Consider the following 17,534-nt stretch of genomic DNA (forward strand, 5'->3'; position numbering starts at 1 on the left):
TTAGGAGGGAAACTTGATCAGGGGGCACAGTCACTGTGAAGGTGTTTTCAGAGGGGTGAGTATGGGCAGCCCTACAGGTCTTGCTTTGCTGCCCCATGCCGGACCTGTGTGTAAACTGACCCTCACCACCTACAGGGCTTGGTTGCTGTGCAGGCCCCAGACCAGGGAATCCACAGGTCTCAGTAGGAGTGCAGTGATGGTGGGCAAAGTCCTGGCTTGGAGCTCCCAGCCCAGTGGCCTGGGGACCTTCCCCCCATCCAGTCCCGTCTGCAGCCCTCAGCTCCCAGGCTGGCTGTGTGCTCCCAACCCATTCCTATGCAATGAGTGAACAAGTTCCTCCCTTCCCAGTGTGATGCTGCTTAAAAAGCCCCTCCAAAAAAAAAAAAAAAAAAAAAAAAAAAGACAAAAAGACAAAACAACCCAAAACCCAGCACAATCCTATTTAAGCCCTATTGTGGCACCAAACCCCTGTTCCACGCTGTCCAATCCACTTGTGCAACTGCCACAGCTCTGGTTTAAACCATGCTCTGTGGTTGTTGATCTCTCCTCCACTCTGGGCACAGCCCATGTGCTGGTAGAAGGGCTCACATGTTTCCTACCCCCATGCCATCCCAAACCGAGCAGCCCCACTGGCCAGCCCTCCAGCACCAGTGGCTGGTTCTTCTTCTTCCCTGCTTAAATCAAATCCAAGGCACTGAGCTTATGCTGGGAGTAAATAAGCTGCACTTGGTGACTTCTGTTACACATGAGGTCAGGCGGAATGAGCTAATGCTCCCTCCTGGCCCTGAATGAAGTGCAAGGCTCAGAAAGCAAAGTGGAGTCCCGCAATGCGTGGGCTGCTCTCACCCCACTTTGGAGCAGCCCCTCTGCCCCAATGGCCACGGATACGTGTGGGGCAGCTGCTGGGACCTGGGTGCTGCAGGGAGGCTGTGCGTTCTCGTTAGCATTCGATGAGTAATTAATCTGGCCTTGCCAGCAGCAGGGTCACCTTCCCTTGAACTATTGTCCTTGTGAGCCCTGGGTGAGATTCCTAACGATCGCAAACCCTGCAGGCAAACTCTGCGGTTCCATTAATTCCTTATTTGTGTGAGGAAGGGCTGTCTTATAAGTGAAGTTGTGAGCCCATAAAAGCAGCAGCAGCCTTGTCCTGCACAGCCAACTCTCATTCCACCCCCCCTCACCATCGCTGTGCACACTCATGGAGCTGCCATAGCTATTTTCTTTCACTTTTTTTCCCTTTTTTTCCCCCCCAATATATTTTTTTTCTTTTCTTTTTGCAGCCAGGATGTTTTTTCTTGCCTTTTTATTGTTCCAGTGACCTAGCAACTGCGCTGCGGTGGAGCCCTGCCAGCAGACTTCCTCCCTGTGCCGTCTGACGGTCTCCAGCAGCACTGTCCTCAGATGGGAGCAAACGCTGCAGCGATGTCGGGTCGCGTACGGCTCTGCGCACACTGCTGGCTTTGCTCAGGAATGCTCCAGGGGGACCTTAAATCCCTGGAAAGAGGAGTGAGGAGCGCTGCGTGGGTGACTTTTCCTGGTGCATTGCTGTCAGGGAGCAGCCTGAAGGATTTAAAGAGGGAATAAGGTGTCTGCCAGCTGCGTGCTTTTGGCTCCAGGGGGTTTTGTTGGAGTTTGTGTGAGGGTATGGGGAGCTTGTTAGAAATAGATTTGTGTTTGAAAGCATTTTCCAAAGGCTCGGCTGTAAAACAGGGCTTTTTAAAATTCAGTTGCCTAAAGCTGTGTGGAAGCCATAGCCGTTGACTAGAGAGAGGCTCAGGGTGCTGCTCCAACTGTGGGTCGGTGATGTCCACCAGTGTGGGTCCCAGAGACCTGTGCGTTAAGCCCAGACTGTCCAAGTAAATGAGCAGAAGGTGCAGGTTCCTGGGCTGGAGCTGGGACCTGGGTGGTTCTGGCACTGTTTGGAGCACTGTTTGGAACACTAAATGTGCAGGCTGGAAAGCCCTGGGTAAGCAGGACAGCATCCTGTCCTCATGGTGTGGGCTTTGTCCTTGGCCTTCAGAGGCAGACCCTGGTTTGTGAGTGCTCTTTATTTCCAAGTACCCTCTGTCTGGTCTGCAGGGCACTGCTTTTAAAAGGAATTAATGAGCTTTTTGGTTTTCTCATGGTAACTCTGAGCACAGGCCTGTGGAATCACAAGCTCAGAGTTATTAGATAGGGTTGAAAGCAAACCCAGCACTTATTGTCCTCAGTGGTAGTGCAGCCCCAGGGCTGAAGTGCAGCCTGAGCCCCTGGGCATCTGTCCCCATAGCAGCATGGACAGATGGACACCAACAGACAGATGGCCACCGGCATCCCAGCTGCTGCCGCCCACACTGAGGGCCTTGAAACCCACAAGGTCTGTAGCTGGAGTGATGCCCCGGCTGCATTGGGTTAGAGCAGTTGGTGGCCAGAGAAATCCTTCTTCCTTATTTCTCATCGTGGAGGGGAAAAATGGCTGTGATGCTGAAAGAACTAGCAAAAAGGGTTAAGTGTGTGTGGTGAAAAACCTCTTGCATTCTTCCCGTGCTTAGTGCACACGAGGGACCTGCTCGAAGCAACATTATCGGCGTGTTTACGCTGAGCTGACCACTCTCGAGCATGAACATTTTTTTAAGCTCCGCTTTTCCTCCTCCCCCCACTCCTCGAGCTGCTCCTCTCAGGGCAAGAACAAGGAAGGAAACTGAAAATCCCAGCGCTCCCTGGAAGGTCCAGATTTAGGGCTGCAGCTTTTGTTCGCACAACCCCGCTTGGCTCCTAAGCGGCCTCCGCCCATGATCCCGACATCCGCAACCGCACTCCCCACGCAGCGCCGTGCCCCCGCTCCTCCTCCTCCTGCCGAGCCCGTGCTCCTTCCTCGGCTTTGCCTCCCGCCAGCCGGGAGTTTTCTAAGTTTAGATGACTTTTTCCCCACCCCGAGCCTCGGGTGATGCTGAGATGATGCAACTCCGCAGATGTGGGCTCTGCACTTGTAGCCACGTTGCTGCCGGAGGAGGCTGCGTTGCGTTGCGTTCAAATCAGTGCGGGATGGAACCAGGGATGTCTGTGAGATGCTGCAGTGCTGTGGTTTTAGGTGTTGTGCTGTCCCGTGGCTGAGGACACAGCCAGAGCTGAGTCTTCATCACCTGTCCCTGCATAGAATCGTGGATGTGAGCCAACAGTGTGTTCTGAAAGCCCACCATGTCCTGGGCTGCATCAAAGGGGTAAGAGAGGGGATCCTGCCCCTCTGCTCTGTGCTGTGAGCATTCACCTGGAGCACTGCATCCACAGGTGGAGTCCTCAGTACAGGAGAGACGTGGAGCTGTTGGAGAAGATCCACAGAAATGATCCCAGGCATGGAACACCTCTCCTATGAGGACAGGCTGAGAGCTGGGGCTGTTCAGCCTGGAGAGGAGAATGCTGTGGGGAGTGCTGAGGGTGGCCTTTCAGTATCTGAAAGGGTGCTGTAAGAAGGATGGAGACAGACTTTTTAGCGAGGCCTGCTGCAGTAGGATTAGGAAAATAGTGTCAAACTAAAGGAGGGGAGATTTAGATTAGATATAAGGAAAATGTGTTTTTTAATAAGTGTGGTGAGGCACTTGAGAGATGGTAGGTGCTCTGTCCCTGGAGACATTCAAGGTCTGGCTGCACAGGTCTCTGAGCACCTGTTGGACCTGCAGGCATCCCTGTTTGTTTCAAGGGGGTTGTACCAGATGATCTTTAAAGGTCTCACCCAACTCAAGCTCTGCCCACCTCCCTGGGCAGCCTGTGCTTCCATTTCACAACACTCAGCCAACCCAAGGCCTTGGGAAATCTGCTGGAATCTGATCTGTTTGTCCTGACTGTGCTGTAACTCAGCTCCCCAAACCAGCCACCTTGCTATTGCTTGCAAAGAGAGCCTCTCACAGCCTGGCTCTGCCTGGTGAACATCAGGACTAGTTTTAATGGGAAATGCACACACTGGTCCCTCAAGCGGTGTGACAGCTTTGGGCTGGGAGACTGACATTTCTCTTAATGGCTGTGGTCATGTGAAGCTTAAAGGTGGGATGTGCTTGGTGCACACAGGGGTCAGTGTCTGGCTGATTTCTGCCAGTTCCCCATGTTGTCTGTGAGGCTGTTTGCTGGAGGTTTGGGGCCAAGGCTTATGGTGTTTGTTGTCATTTTCAGAGGGACTTCAGAGGAGTGGAAATTGCACCAGGGGCACTTGTGCTCATGGCCACCTGCATGCTTCTGGGAGGGCTGTGGAGCATGGGATGTTGGGATGATCCACACCATCATGTCTCCCCTTTGTCCTGGGATGGGCACATGGAGCCTGGCTTTTTACTGTTGCTCTCCTTTAAAGATTTATCCCTCATTATGCACACAAAACATGTGGGGGTGCTGAATGCCATTGCTCCTTCACGCAGCAGTGGGTTTTGACATTTGGCACCACGAGTCAATCCAGTTTACACTGGTGGGGATCCAAAACTAAATGTCATGGCTGTGTTATGATTATGCGGAACCTTCTCTAGTGCAAATGAGCTCAGAGCTTGGCCTCACACATCAGCACCAATGGGATTTTCATTTTTCTTTGCTCTTCCTTTCAGTCATCGACAGCAGCCATCAGATGAGAAGAAGCTTGGATGTGGCCATGGAGACCTCCAGCTCTCTCGTGGGGGATATAGAGCTCACCACAGTGCAGCCTGGCACCAGGCAAGGGGCAGAGCACACTGTTCTGCCTTCCAGCACCAGGACTTTCTCCTTGCAACAAGGGGGATGCACAAGGAGCAGCCCCCCTGGCCCTGGCCCCCCTCCTGGTGAGTTCTGATGTTCAAATTCCCACGTGCTGCTTGCCCTGTCCCTGTTTCCATTTTTTCCTTATCACCCTTGGGTGAGATAAGCACCTCGCTGAGATATGAGTGAAGAGTATGTCTTCAGTTCTTTAATTCCTTGAGTTCTTCTGGTTGAGAACTGCAGCAGGAGCACATCCCAGACAGATGTCTGGCTGCCAGCTGCTGGGTGTTCTGGCAGAGCACTCCCCACCTTGCACGTTTATAGTGGTTTGCAATAAATCTGGATTTCCCTTGCTGTGCACAAATGCAGACACATTTCGGAATGCTGACATGTTTTGGTGATGGAAACCTTCTGTCCCCAGCCGCACCTCTGGCAGCATGTTCTATGATAAATACAGGAAATGTGAGAAATTCTGCTGTGACCCTATAGGGTAGCACCAGGTGCCACTATGGGTGAGTCTGCTGCAACCCCAACGTGGTCAACAGGAAGATGAATTTCTCTCTTCTCCCTTACTCTTTGCAGCTGCTGGAAGGCAGGAGAGAAGCAGGAGGGCACTGGCTTCTCCTGGTCACCCTGTAGACACAGAGAGGACACTGACACTGGGACCATCTCTGTCCTCATCCTCAGCATCACAGGCCCTCAGCGTGTTCCCCAGCACCCCTGTGCCCAGCTCCCCTGGTCAGCCCCCTTCCTCTCCCCATGCTTCCAGCACCCAGACCGGTGCAAGAGGCACCACACTGCATCCTGAGGATGCTGCACAGAGTTCCACAAGCCCTGAGCTCACAGGATCACCCACCTCCAAAAACACTTCCAGAGGTGAGTTACTCCACCATTTGTAGGCTTTTCCTTGGGGGTTTTGGTGCAGTGCTTTTGTGATGGTGAGCCATAGATCTTGCATGAGCAGTAACCTGGGACACCCTGAATGGAGGAGATTCATGTCTTTCCAGAAGAGCACTTTGTCCAGATTGAAAGCTTCCTTTGCTTAATATGCATACATGCAGTGTAAGCATCTGGGAAGAAAATGGATCCATCTGTTTATAATTTCATACACACAAATCCAGCTCTTTTATTGTACCATAGCCACTGGAAGCAGCTACCAACCATCTTATGGCTCATCACTGGAGAAGAAAATTTGGGGTTTCCACACCACCAGTGACTCCCTGTCCACCACAGCCACCAGAAGCACTGGGAGGACGTTGCGGTCTCTGTCTGCCAGCACCACCCTGGTCCATCTGGCAGAGATTTCCACTGCTGGTGCCAAAACCATTGACCCTCTGTACCGGATCCTGTCTCCTGGGACACCTTTGGGAGCCGGGGCCACTGTGTCCTCCTCAGACCTGCTGCTTGCCGACGCGAGCAGTGCCTCCACGCGTGAGTTTTGATGGCTAGCTGTATAAGCCAGAACATTATTTAAAGAGTCTTTATAAACAAAATACATCCTTTCTATTTTAAAGAAAGGAGGAATAATATTGTACTTGGCACATTCTGTACGTTTAAAAACATTTCACAGAAATGAAAGTATGGATAAATATTATTCTAGTTGGAAGAGGAGGATAGATTTTCTTTGAAAACTTTCAGTAGAATTTTGCAAGCTATTACTTCAGGAGTTCCTATGTGGAGATTGGTTTTTCCCTGCCCTAATGATTTCCCAGTAGTAAATATTCACACATATATTGTCTGCTGGGATGAAACCTTCCCAGCTGTTTCAGTCTGTGCAGTTTTCTGTTTCTTTTCTCCTTTTTCAGCCTCTCGCAGCAATCAAGAGCCCAGGAGCATCCCAACTGCTGGAGAGGTGATGCTGCACTCAGATGTGTCCACTGTGCGCAACAACATGACAGTGGGGACACTGGGTTCCTCTCTGAGCTCTGCCGCCAGCCCTGACCCCACCAGCATTTCAGGGGACACTTTGTCTTCCTTGGGGACTGGGACACATGGAGCTGGCAGCTGGCAGGGAGACCTCACTACACACCCCCGAGAACCTTTGCTTGCCAGCTTGCACTCTGGCTCTGGACACACATTTGCAGGTAGGTGGTTTGTTCTGAAAGGTGGCTGCTGTGTGGTTGAGTTGGGTTTTGTGTCACTGAGTTTGTGTTGTTCTCCTGTAGATAACACCATCAGTGGGTGCTGGATGAGCAGCTGCACTGGGACTGGGGGAAGGTTGGGAGCAGTGTTCAGCTTTTAGTTGAAAAACTGAAAAATACTGATGGCCTACTTGAAACTCCCATACTCAGAAAAGCAGTTGCTGTTTATAAACATATATATATATATGAAGACCACCCATCACATGTGTAACTCCGTATGCATTGTTCAAATCTGGTTTTCTTGTATCTCAGGTGTCAGAAGCAGCCACCAGCCAACCAACACATCAACAACAGAGAAAGAAACCTCAGTGTCCTCTGCCACCAGTGCTTACATTTCAGCCACGGCCACCGGCAGTGGGGGGAGACCTCCAAGGTCTGCCACAAACAGCAGTGGATGGGCAGCAGGAGTCGCTGCTTCCAGCAGTGGTGTGACCGGGACCTCAGGCACTGTCAGATCATCACCTGCCTCTTCTGTAAGAGAGACCCATGGAGTGCCTGGGTCTACAGCTTCCAGCCAGTCTGAAGTAGAGCCTTCACTGCCGCTCTCTCCCTCTCCTGCAGAAGGCCCTTCCATAGGTGAGGAGTAAAAGGAGGATGGTTACTTTATCCTACACTACCTGCACATCTCAAAATGTATTACAGCTGCATAGAATATACTTTTAAGGAGGAGAAAGTTTGGTTTGGTGTTTTTACAAAAAAGGCACGCATATGGAAAGTTTCCTTGGGCCAAGAAAAATTCGCTTTCAGATCATTTTGAAACTCTTTGCCATTTCCAGTTGCTATCACTATTTGTTCGTCATGGGAACTAAGCAAGGGGGATTCAATTGTAGCCCCAGGGACCCAACTTCAGATCCTGCGATGTTCCCCATGGTCCATGCTGCCTCCCAGAAACCAAACCAGCTTTAGGGCAATTTGTATGTGGTCTCAGGTCCTTTGTTCTGTTCTTTGCTCCTGGACCTGGTTGCAGTGCTGAAGGAATCCAGTCCCTCTAAGCCCATTCCTTCATGACCTGTTCTCCCTGAAAGCTTTGCTGCTCAGCATTGTGCCCTGTCTGAGCTGAATTCCAGGCTTTTTGGGCTTGTTATGAGATGTGTTTGTTCTAGCAGCTTGGAGTGCCCTCAGTCATTTAATGATGAAATCAAGTGCAAGGTGCAGTAGTAGTAGCCATTCAACTGGTTCTACATAACAATGCTTCTTGTGGCATCAAACCACATTTTTTTTTTACAAAAAAAAAAATTCTGTGGAAAAGAGTCACAGCTGTGGAAATTCTCTTTCTCTAGATTGGCATCTTCTGGTATTTTCTTCCTATGCGTGTATTTGCTGTTTCTAAGTGCTACTGGAAGAAAGCTCACCTGTTTACTTACATTTATGTGTTTGTAACTTTTTTCTTTATCATACCTCAGCTTCCAGAAGCAGCCACATGCCATTTAGCACCCTGGCCACAGAGAAGAGAACTGATTTCCACGCCACCAGTGACTCCATGTCCGCCACAGCCACCAGAAGCACAGGGAGGACGTTGCGGTCTCTGCCTGCCAGCACCACCCTGGTCCATCCGGCAGAGATTTCCACTGCTGGTGCCAAAACCATCAACCCTTCAGACTGGACCCTGTCTCCTGGGCAGCCTTTGGGAGCAGGGGCTGAAGGTGGCACAGGGGCCACTGCATCCTCCCCAGGGTCACTGCTTGCCATTTCGAGCAGTGCTTCCACAGGTGAGCTCAGGCCATCCTCAGGGGCCAAATTCTGTAGGCCTTGGGTACCCACTCTGTGCAGAGAGGGGTGAGGGAGATGTTAGTATCACAGAATCATTTCAGTTGGGTAATACCTCTAAGGTCATGGAGTCCAACTGTTAATGCAGCACTGCCATGTCTACCATTGGCCCATGACCCCAAGCACCACATCTACATATTGAGTACCTCCAAGGATGGTGACTCTACTGCTTCTCTGGGCAGCCTGTTCAATGCTTCACAACCCTTTCAGTGGATACATTTTTCCTAATATCAAACCTGAGCCTTCTGTGGTGAAATCTGAGGCTATTTTCTCTCATCCTGTTGCTTGTTCCTTGCAAGAAGAGATAATTCCACCTCACTACAACCTCCTTTAAGGTGGCTGTAGAGAGCAGTAAGGTCTCCCATGAGCCTCCTTTTCTCATGAAGGTGCTGAGCAATGCTTTGGGGCATTGTGGAGAAATATTTCACTGTCAGCACACCAGTGCTCCCACCTCTTGTTTTTGGTGCCCTCTTCAGGGTGCAGTCGTGTGAGAATCCTTTTGCCACATCATTGGGTCAGAAAGGGTTCTCCAGGTTTAAGTCTCCTCCTGCCTTATGTCTGTACCCACTTTGTTTGCCTGAGGGTGGAGAAAGAAGAGAGTGGGCCCATCTGCTTGTCCTTTAACATGTATAAATCCATTTTGTACCATTATTTCCCAGCCGAAGGGTCTACAACCTCAGCCAGAGGAGGAAGTCTGCCTGACAGTTCCATCACCAGCACACCCAGCTTGGTGATGGCCACCAGCAGTGGGAACATGAACACAGTGATTGTAGTAGACACCAGTGCAGGAAGCTCTGCTCCTGCTCCAGCTGGCACCAGCTCCCTGGATGTGGTCCTGCTGTCTTCTGTGACAGAGCCAGGCAGACAGAGAGATGTCTCACAGCGTGATGCTGACCTCAGTGAGCCTCCAACAAAGCCACTGCCTGTGTTTCCTCCTGGTGTTTCAGTGCCTTCATCCTCACCAAGTTCTTCAGGTGGGTTTTGTGGGTTTGCCATGAAGGGTCTCTCACCCAAGTTCAAACTTTCTGGTTTTAAGCTAGATTTCCCATTGAAATCTCCCCAGTTTGTAGCAAAGGGAGACTGAGCACTGCAGAACTGGTGAGTTATTTGCCTTTGCACAGAGGCAGAGCTTTTCCTGTCAGGATGTAGCCAGCCAAGCAGCTTTTCAAGACCACACATATAGACTTTGATGGAGCAGCCATTTGAACTCCACCCTCAAACCGAGGACTGGGTTCCCACCGTCCAGCTCTTACTATTTCAACATGTTCTGAAGCATGTCTTTTTTTCCCCCCTGCATTTAAAATTCTGTCTTTTTCCAAGAGTGGGTGCATTCTGAGCTCCACAGACACCAGCTCGCACCTCTGCAGTGAGCAGGACAGAAGTGCTGACCTGCAGGATGTGCTGCTGGAGGCAACACTGTCTGGGCTGCTTGCCTTTCTCCATGTTAAGCATCCCCTTGGGAACAAACATGTTCAGATTTTGGCCCTCACTGAGGCCTCAAAATTGTTATTAATAGAATATAAATATATATGTATGTATGTCTATCTCTGCTTTGCAGCTCCAGAGGGTGGACAAGAGGTTTCTGGCATTCCTACTGAGACTACTTACGTTCTGACCGTGCTCTCCACCCATGAGGAGAGGACATCTCGGGATGCAGCTAACCGTGGCACATGGAGCACAGTGGGGGGAAGCCCTGCATCTCATCCAGACATGGCCAGGGAGCCACGCTCCAGTTCCATCTCATCTTCCCCATCGTGGCCTGGAGGCAGACATGTCTCCTCCAGCCATTCAGCATACACAGACCCTGAGGTCACCTTTTCATCCAGGGTGTCCACCTACTTCTTGTCTGCTGCTGAACCTTCCAGTGAGTCTTTCTGAACTCTGCAATGGCATTTGAATTAGAACAAGATCCCCTTCCCCTGCCCTTAACTCTTCCATGGGGTCAAGGTTCCCTCCAGTGCTGTTGCAGGTGTTGTGGGCAATATTTATAAGCTGTCGTGATTGAGCTTGTTAGTATTGTGTATCTGCAGCTGTGGGTGATTAACTGAAGCGGTCTCAGAAACGTGTGCTATATCTTCTTGCTGTTATCTACTACCTACATGGGTTGGATTGAAACTATAAATAGCCTAAATATGCCACTGTGCCTCTAATGGTACTGATTGTCCCTGTATATTTAAATTATCTTCCTCCTTTGGAGAAGACTTGGTCTGTTAAATCATTACTTAAGGTGATAGACATGCAAGATCTAAATTACCTGTATTTATCTGTGCAATTTCCTTTATCTTCATTTCAAACTAGAATTACTGTGTAGCTCACAAGTGCTCTCTCATCTGAGGTGGTAGAATCACATATCCAATTTCTGATCCTGTTTCAGCTATGGGAAGCAGCCATCACTCACTGAGCAGCTCAAGTATGGAGGAAGCAATTTCCAGCCCCCACAGTGATCCTGCATACAGTTCAGCCACATTGGCTGGTGGAAGAGCAGGGACACCAGTGACAATCAGTGTGCTGACCCATAGCACAGAGAGCTCTGCTTCCTACACTGAGACCACTAAAGCTTCAGATCCAACTCAGATGGTGTCAGTGGAGCAGAGTGGGATGGCCAACACCTCGGCTGGCAGCGAAGGCCTTGCAACAGAGACACTCTTCACCCATTCTTCCAAACTACTCACTGATTTGTCTTTCCAAAATGATCTCACAAGTAAGTTAGCACGTCCCCGTGTGTGTGTTTTCAGCATGAATTCTAGAGTCTGTTATAGAGAATCAATTTTAGAGTTAAATCAGATTTTTATTTTTTAATATCCTATCTTTTTTATTTGTAGCGATTGTTGAAGTTATCTATGCATTCTGAAATCTGTCGTATAAGATTGACTACTCTGTTGATGCTAAATGATCTGCATTTTTGCAGGCTGATATGCTACTCATTTAGGATTTCCTGACTGCAGAGTTTTCAGTCAATGAGTTCATGATAAGATGCAAATTAATATAATGCAGTAATATCATCCTACAGAGGCATGTGCCTAAAAGCAAACCAACTGAAGAACAAAGATATGCTTTAGTTTGGAATGGAGGATAAGAAGGATAGGATATGAGTTTTGTAAATCGAGAGATAAAGATGACTAAAGATGCAGCTTAGCTTCTCACAGAATATCATGGAATAAGTGCTCAGTCACATTAGGAAAGCAGTTGCTGGAAGAAGAGGGTTTTTTAAAGAAACCTGCATTTTCATGGGTACTTTATGTGTCAGAGTTTACCATTTTTGAATGAGCCAAGGAGGTAGTTCAGTAGCTACTCTCGGATGATGCTCTTATTTTTTAGTATGGGCCAGTTTTACAGACAAGAGCATTTCGTGTATATTTCAAATACTTCTAATATGATATTAAAATGCTTTCTTTCTTTTTTTTTTTTTCTTTTTTGTCATTCTAATGTATTTTGTCCTTTTACTGCAGGCTTTCCAAGTAGCCATCAGCCAGTCAGCAGCGATGATGCAGAGAAAAGGACCTCAGTTTCTCATACAGACGGCACATACATTTCAACCGTGTACACCAGAGGAGGAGAAAGGACACTCCTGTCTATCTCAAACAGCAGCACCTCTGCTGACTCCTCTGAAAGCTCCACATTTTTTTCAGAAATTTCCAACCCTTCTGATTCATCAAAATCACCTGTGGCACAGGACAGGAGGAACAATATATCCAGTGATGGCAGTTTTGTTCAGCCATCGACAGAGCCATTGCTGGTGCACTCTTCCAAACCATTGACTTCAGCTTCTGTAGGCAACGTACAAAATACAACCGTCTTTGACACTGATTCCAGGTTGTTGCCCACTGGCAGATCATCTCCATCTTCATCAGTATCTCCACGCCCTTCCTCGGTGTCATCACTGCATCACTCACCATCACCATCACCACCAACTTACTTGTTTGCAACATCAGAGTCATCTGAGCCGCTCTCTTCCTCTGTGATGGCATCTTCAACTCCTCTGCAGGGTTTGTCATCCTCTTTACCCACTTCCTCATTGGTTTCCCCATCTTATTCTTCAGTATCTTTATTGCCTCAGTTTTCATCACCGTCATCTGTCTCACAATCCAGTGACAGTGGCCCAGCAAGCATCCCCACAGCTACAACTGCACCCAGGCGGGTGCCCTCCACAGCTGCAGTGTCTGGGAGCTCATCCCGAGAGGCCACCAAGCACAGTGGCACACACCAACCCCAAAACAACACCTCCTTCAACATGACCAGGTCTCTCCCTCTCCCCACGGAGCCCATGGAGCATCTTGGTGGCCGCGTTGTGTCCATGTCTGCTCCCACACCGGTAACAGAAACCATGTCACCAAGGAGTGCTACCTCCCAGCGGGGTAGCTCTGGGAAGGCAACACCACCACCTCTGCTCATCACAGCCAGTGATGCCCCACAGACTGAGCCCACAGACGCGCTCCTCAGTACCTCAACAAGCGCAACAAGCCACAGTGTCATTGTCCCTGCGGTGGCGCTGACCACAGTGAAACCTGTTGTACTGACAACACCAGGCAGCCACCAGCCAACCCTGAGTGATGCTAGCACCACAAAAACCCACAGAGGTCCAACACCCACTACCACTAAACACATTTATACTACTGGTGAAAGCACAAAATCTGTGGGTCCCACCACTACAATGGCTAGTAAGGTCACCAAGGAAATCATCCCTGCTACAAGCCCTCCTGTAGTGCATCCAACAAGCAAGACTGCTGTCAGCACAACTGCATTGACTTCTACCAAACCAACCACCATCCTGCCATCAAGTAGCACAGCTGGCATGAGATCAACGTCTCCAGCAACAGGTAATATGTCTAAAAGTGTTCAGCAGCAGGGCCAACAATGACTGGGTCTCACACAGAGGGTCTTCAAAGGGTTACATATGCATATATGACAAGTCCATTGTTAGCAGGATTTGAGGATAAGAATTCTGTCTCCATTCTGGTATTTTTAAGATAGAGGTTTAACAACTGTGCTGAGCTGCTGGAAAAACAAACATCAAAAAAAAAGTGAACATTTTGGTGAAGGTTTTTGATGGAAATGTTAAGCTGAAATTTGGGTATTTCAAAGAAAAATCAAGCTGATGGCCTTCTGGTTAAGCCTAGGATTTACTTTACATTGACATTTGTCATGGAAAATAGATCAATATCTCTCTTTTGAGAAAAGGCAGCTGGCCAGCACTCGGTATTTTTGTTGGAAGTTTTTCTGCTATTATGACCTATGGTTGTTCTCTCCCCATCTCACTAAATAAATTTCTCCTTGAGGACCCATCACTTCTCCTGGTAGGTTACACACTATGGTCTTGCTGAGTGCGTTGTGATAACCAAGCCTGGGAAAGAGAAGCACGTGCTATTCAACTGTTCTGGATTTGCATTTTATTACCTTGTGATCCAGAAGTGTTCTTTGAATCCATGGTGATACTTAGCCCTGATGGGGCTCTGAGCACCTGATGGAGCTGTAGGTGTCCTTGTTGTTGGACCAGATGGCCTTTAAAGATCCCTTCCAACTGAAACCACTCTATGATTCTATTAGAGGTGGAAAGGTTGTGCTCAGGCACAGTTCTCACCCAGAGATATGCAGGTATTGCATGAGCAGGTGTTTTCCTGCCCCGCAGAAGGGACTGGAGGCTCTTGGGGTGCAGGAGAATGGAGGTGGCAGTGCCTGACAGTGCATTTCAAGGAGTCTATCAGCAAAAAGCCCTGCAGAAGAACAAAGGATTTCATTTGTCGCTACTGCCAGGCTGCTTATCTTCCTAAGCAAATGTGTTGAGCTGCTTTATATGAATGGAAATCGATTCTGTGTTTAAAGTTCAGGAGCCTGACCCTAATGCCACTGTAGGATATTGTGTGTACTGACTGCATCAATCTTACTGAAATACTGACAGTAGCGTATATTCCACCAGTAATTAGGTATTTAAAGGTTATTTCTCAGATGATTGATATTAATTAAATCTGTGGCTTCGTACAGAATAAATAACTTCATGGCAGTGGATTTTTTGTCACTTGTTTCTGGCTGCTCAGGTCAGAGACACCACTCATCCCCTCACCGGTGCGAAGTAGCCAGGCCAGACAGCCCAGAGCACAGGCATAATCCCACACTGTGTGTCCCAAGATGGGGGTCAGCTGTGGCTGTCTGTACTGCGGGGCTGCATGGTTCTTCAGCCATCCGTTGCTGTAGCATTGCTTGTCTTTGAAAAGCACTCCGGGTTACAGGAGCAGTGCTGTAGGCAGGCTGGGTGTTAATATTAGCATGGATCAACACAGGGTCCCAAGGGCTTCTGAATGAATATTCAACAGAAAGTGTTTTGTGTTTATTCTTGTAGCTCCAGCAGAATAATTAAGAACAGGATAAGCAGTAAGTGCAAATGATGCAATGAATCATCTGATAATGCTCAGGGGGTCACAGAAGAGGAGCCAAGTTGATCTTTTATAGCAGTTGTTGATGTTTGTGATCCTGCAACTATAGACTTGCCTTTTTTTTGTGGTTTTCTAGATGTGGATAAATGTCTTTCCAACCCTTGTCCTGCACTGGCCACCTGCAACAACACCCGAGGATCCTATGTCTGTCAGTGCCCTCTTGGATATGAGATGGAAAAAGGAAAGTGCAATTTAGGTAAGAAAACAAAAGCGAAAAAATGGGGAAAATGATGGAGAAAATGATCTGTAATCTTTTAAAATAAATTAACCCAGTCTGAGACAAGTTCAGGAGCTTTGTGTACCTCCCAGCTACTACTTTTACTGATAGCCTGACTTTAGTGGGCTCAGCCATCTGTATGGAATTAAGCAGCCGTGAAAGCCTTTGTAAGATCAAGGTCTTGTTTCCTACCTTTTGCATTTGTTGTGCAGCACAATTATTATCTGGGACTTGGGTTCTGGCCCCCTCCTTTTCTATTAAAAGACTCAAATCCCGAGGACTTATAATGCCCCATTGTGAAGGGGGATTTGTTTTGCTGGTGTTTCTTCTGACCCTTAATCAGTGAGGATTACGGCATGGAAATGTTGCTGAGCGACATGGCTGAGGTGTCCCTGAAGGGTGTTTTGAAACATTTCTTTTTGTAGGAATGTATCAGCTTCTAATTTAGAGAGTTGTTTTGATTATGCCTTGGACTGGTCTACAGGCAGATTATGTAAATACTGTGAAGGTGATTCCAGTCTCATTTCTACCAGAAGCTGTTATATTAGAGCTGTCTGATACAAAATTTGTGGTGAAGATAGGCTCTGCGGATGGGAAAGAATGGGAAAGAATTGGACTCTTTACAACGTTATCTGCAACTGTATTTGTTTTTCTGGTGGAACATAAAACTTGAGCTCTGAGTTCTCATTTCCACTGAGTATCTCATGACACTTAATACAAGATTTAGGGATATTATCTCTCTGAGTCTGGACGACTTGGATTATTGCATTCTGTTGCCATGAATCAAATTGAATTCTAAGCATGGAAAAATGCATCTTTCAGGCCTCCTTTCAAACATCATTGCTCATTCTGTCCAGCGGTTTGAAAAATGAAAATGTCCTTTCTGCAGTGCTTCATCTTGACTTGTCAGTTTGTTTTCCTTGCACTGGAAGGAGGGGCAAAAGATTTGGTGCATTTACCCCAAATTACTATAAATTAGCTTTGGCACCTGAAACTCTTGCCACTAAATTTCCCCGTCTTTCTCTGTGTACGAGCATCCTAAATGAGTCAGTGCTGCTTGCTTTGGCTTATAGAAAGGAGGCACGTATTCCAACTAACCTGTCTTATTCTCCTTTTTAGTAAGAATATTTATAGGTCAGGTCCCCCTGAAGCTTAACATCACCCATGGGAAGTATGCAGATCTCCTGCAAGTGGAGCGTGAAATCCTGGCAATGGTGAGTGTCCCTGTGGGGTGGCAGCAACACTGCTCGTGTCCTTGTGTTTCACTCCCATTCTGGTTGTGACAGCAGCCGCAGGGCTCTCTGGTCTGGATTTGCCTTTCTAAACCATCCAGTTTGTCCACCCACCTCCACCTTGGGGGCTGTCCTGGGGCTGGGTGTGCTATTGGGTGCTGTGCTGCTCCATTCCAACAACTTTCTTCTTCCTTTCAGCTGAACGCCTCTCTGTCGAGCTTGCCTGGGTACTACCACTCCACAGTCAAAGCCACCAGGTAAGAGGCCACAAGGAAGAGTGAGGAATGGTACCATACAAATACTTGGGTTGTTCAGCTAGACGTCCACATTCTGAGTCTGATCCAGTGGCACTGTGCTTAATGAAATCAAGCCCAGCAGCAGCATGGGGCACAGGAAATGCCTCTGCACCCTGGCCATCCATCTCAGTCCTCCTACTGAGGAGAGCTTGCAGAGCAACCACAGATCTGCAGCCTCAGACAGCTTTCTCAGTATGTGTGTGATATCATGTCTATGTTAAGTATTGCTTTTACTAATAACTAGCAGGTTGCTAACATACTAACCATGTAATCAGACTGACCCGTGGTACTCAGGGCTGTTTTGTTTTGTTTTCTGTTAGGGAGGCAAATGTTGTGCATGTTTCAGTGCAATCCACGTTCTCTTTAGCATCCAACGTGACATTCTACGATGTTGTCGGCACTGTGAAAAGCTACATTCGGGCTTGCAAATCTCCCCCCGACCCCTGCCAGTTCATCTCTGGCCTAAAACCACTCCACAGAGGTAAACAGCATGGCAGATTTGTTTGATTTGTGTCCATTCAGAAAATAGAGAGATTCTGGCATTCGGCAAAATTCCTCTGCAAGTTTCTATGTCACTTCAAGAGGAATCATCTTAAGATAGAATCATAGAGTCATTAAGATTGGAAAAGACATCTAAGATCATGAAGTCCAACCATCAGCTCATCACCACTATGCCCACTACCCCGTGTCCCTTAGAGCCACATCTGCATGGTTCTTGGAGATGTCTTATTCCACCTACATGGCCAGGAGTTGGAAAACAGTGG

At 48.2% G+C, this 17,534-nt stretch overlaps 1 protein-coding gene across 3 annotated transcripts in view; it reads left to right on the forward strand.

Moving 5' to 3' along the window:
* LOC107316810 (protein HEG homolog 1) overlaps nt 1–17,534 on the forward strand; it is a 35,131-nt gene that overhangs the window by 5,850 nt on the left and 11,747 nt on the right. For 2 of the 3 annotated variants that reach the window (XM_015868714.2, XM_015868712.2), the window contains exons 2-15: nt 4,563–4,772; nt 5,272–5,565; nt 5,830–6,120; nt 6,495–6,773; nt 7,083–7,406; nt 8,234–8,539; nt 9,257–9,571; nt 10,156–10,461; nt 10,972–11,298; nt 12,047–13,414; nt 15,102–15,221; nt 16,362–16,456; nt 16,673–16,731; nt 17,091–17,251. In XM_015868714.2, the coding sequence (XP_015724200.1) occupies nt 4,563–4,772; nt 5,272–5,565; nt 5,830–6,120; nt 6,495–6,773; nt 7,083–7,406; nt 8,234–8,539; nt 9,257–9,571; nt 10,156–10,461; nt 10,972–11,298; nt 12,047–13,414; nt 15,102–15,221; nt 16,362–16,456; nt 16,673–16,731; nt 17,091–17,251 (4,455 nt within the window). Of the gene's footprint in view, nt 1–1,566; nt 1,586–4,562; nt 4,773–5,271; nt 5,566–5,829; nt 6,121–6,494; nt 6,774–7,082; nt 7,407–8,233; nt 8,540–9,256; nt 9,572–10,155; nt 10,462–10,971; nt 11,299–12,046; nt 13,415–15,101; nt 15,222–16,361; nt 16,457–16,672; nt 16,732–17,090; nt 17,252–17,534 lie in introns of those variants that run through there. The other variant, XM_015868713.2, reaches the window with a different exon arrangement.

Source organism: Coturnix japonica, chromosome 7 (assembly GCF_001577835.2).
Source record: "Coturnix japonica isolate 7356 chromosome 7, Coturnix japonica 2.1, whole genome shotgun sequence".
Classification (NCBI taxonomy): Eukaryota; Metazoa; Chordata; class Aves; order Galliformes; family Phasianidae; genus Coturnix; species Coturnix japonica.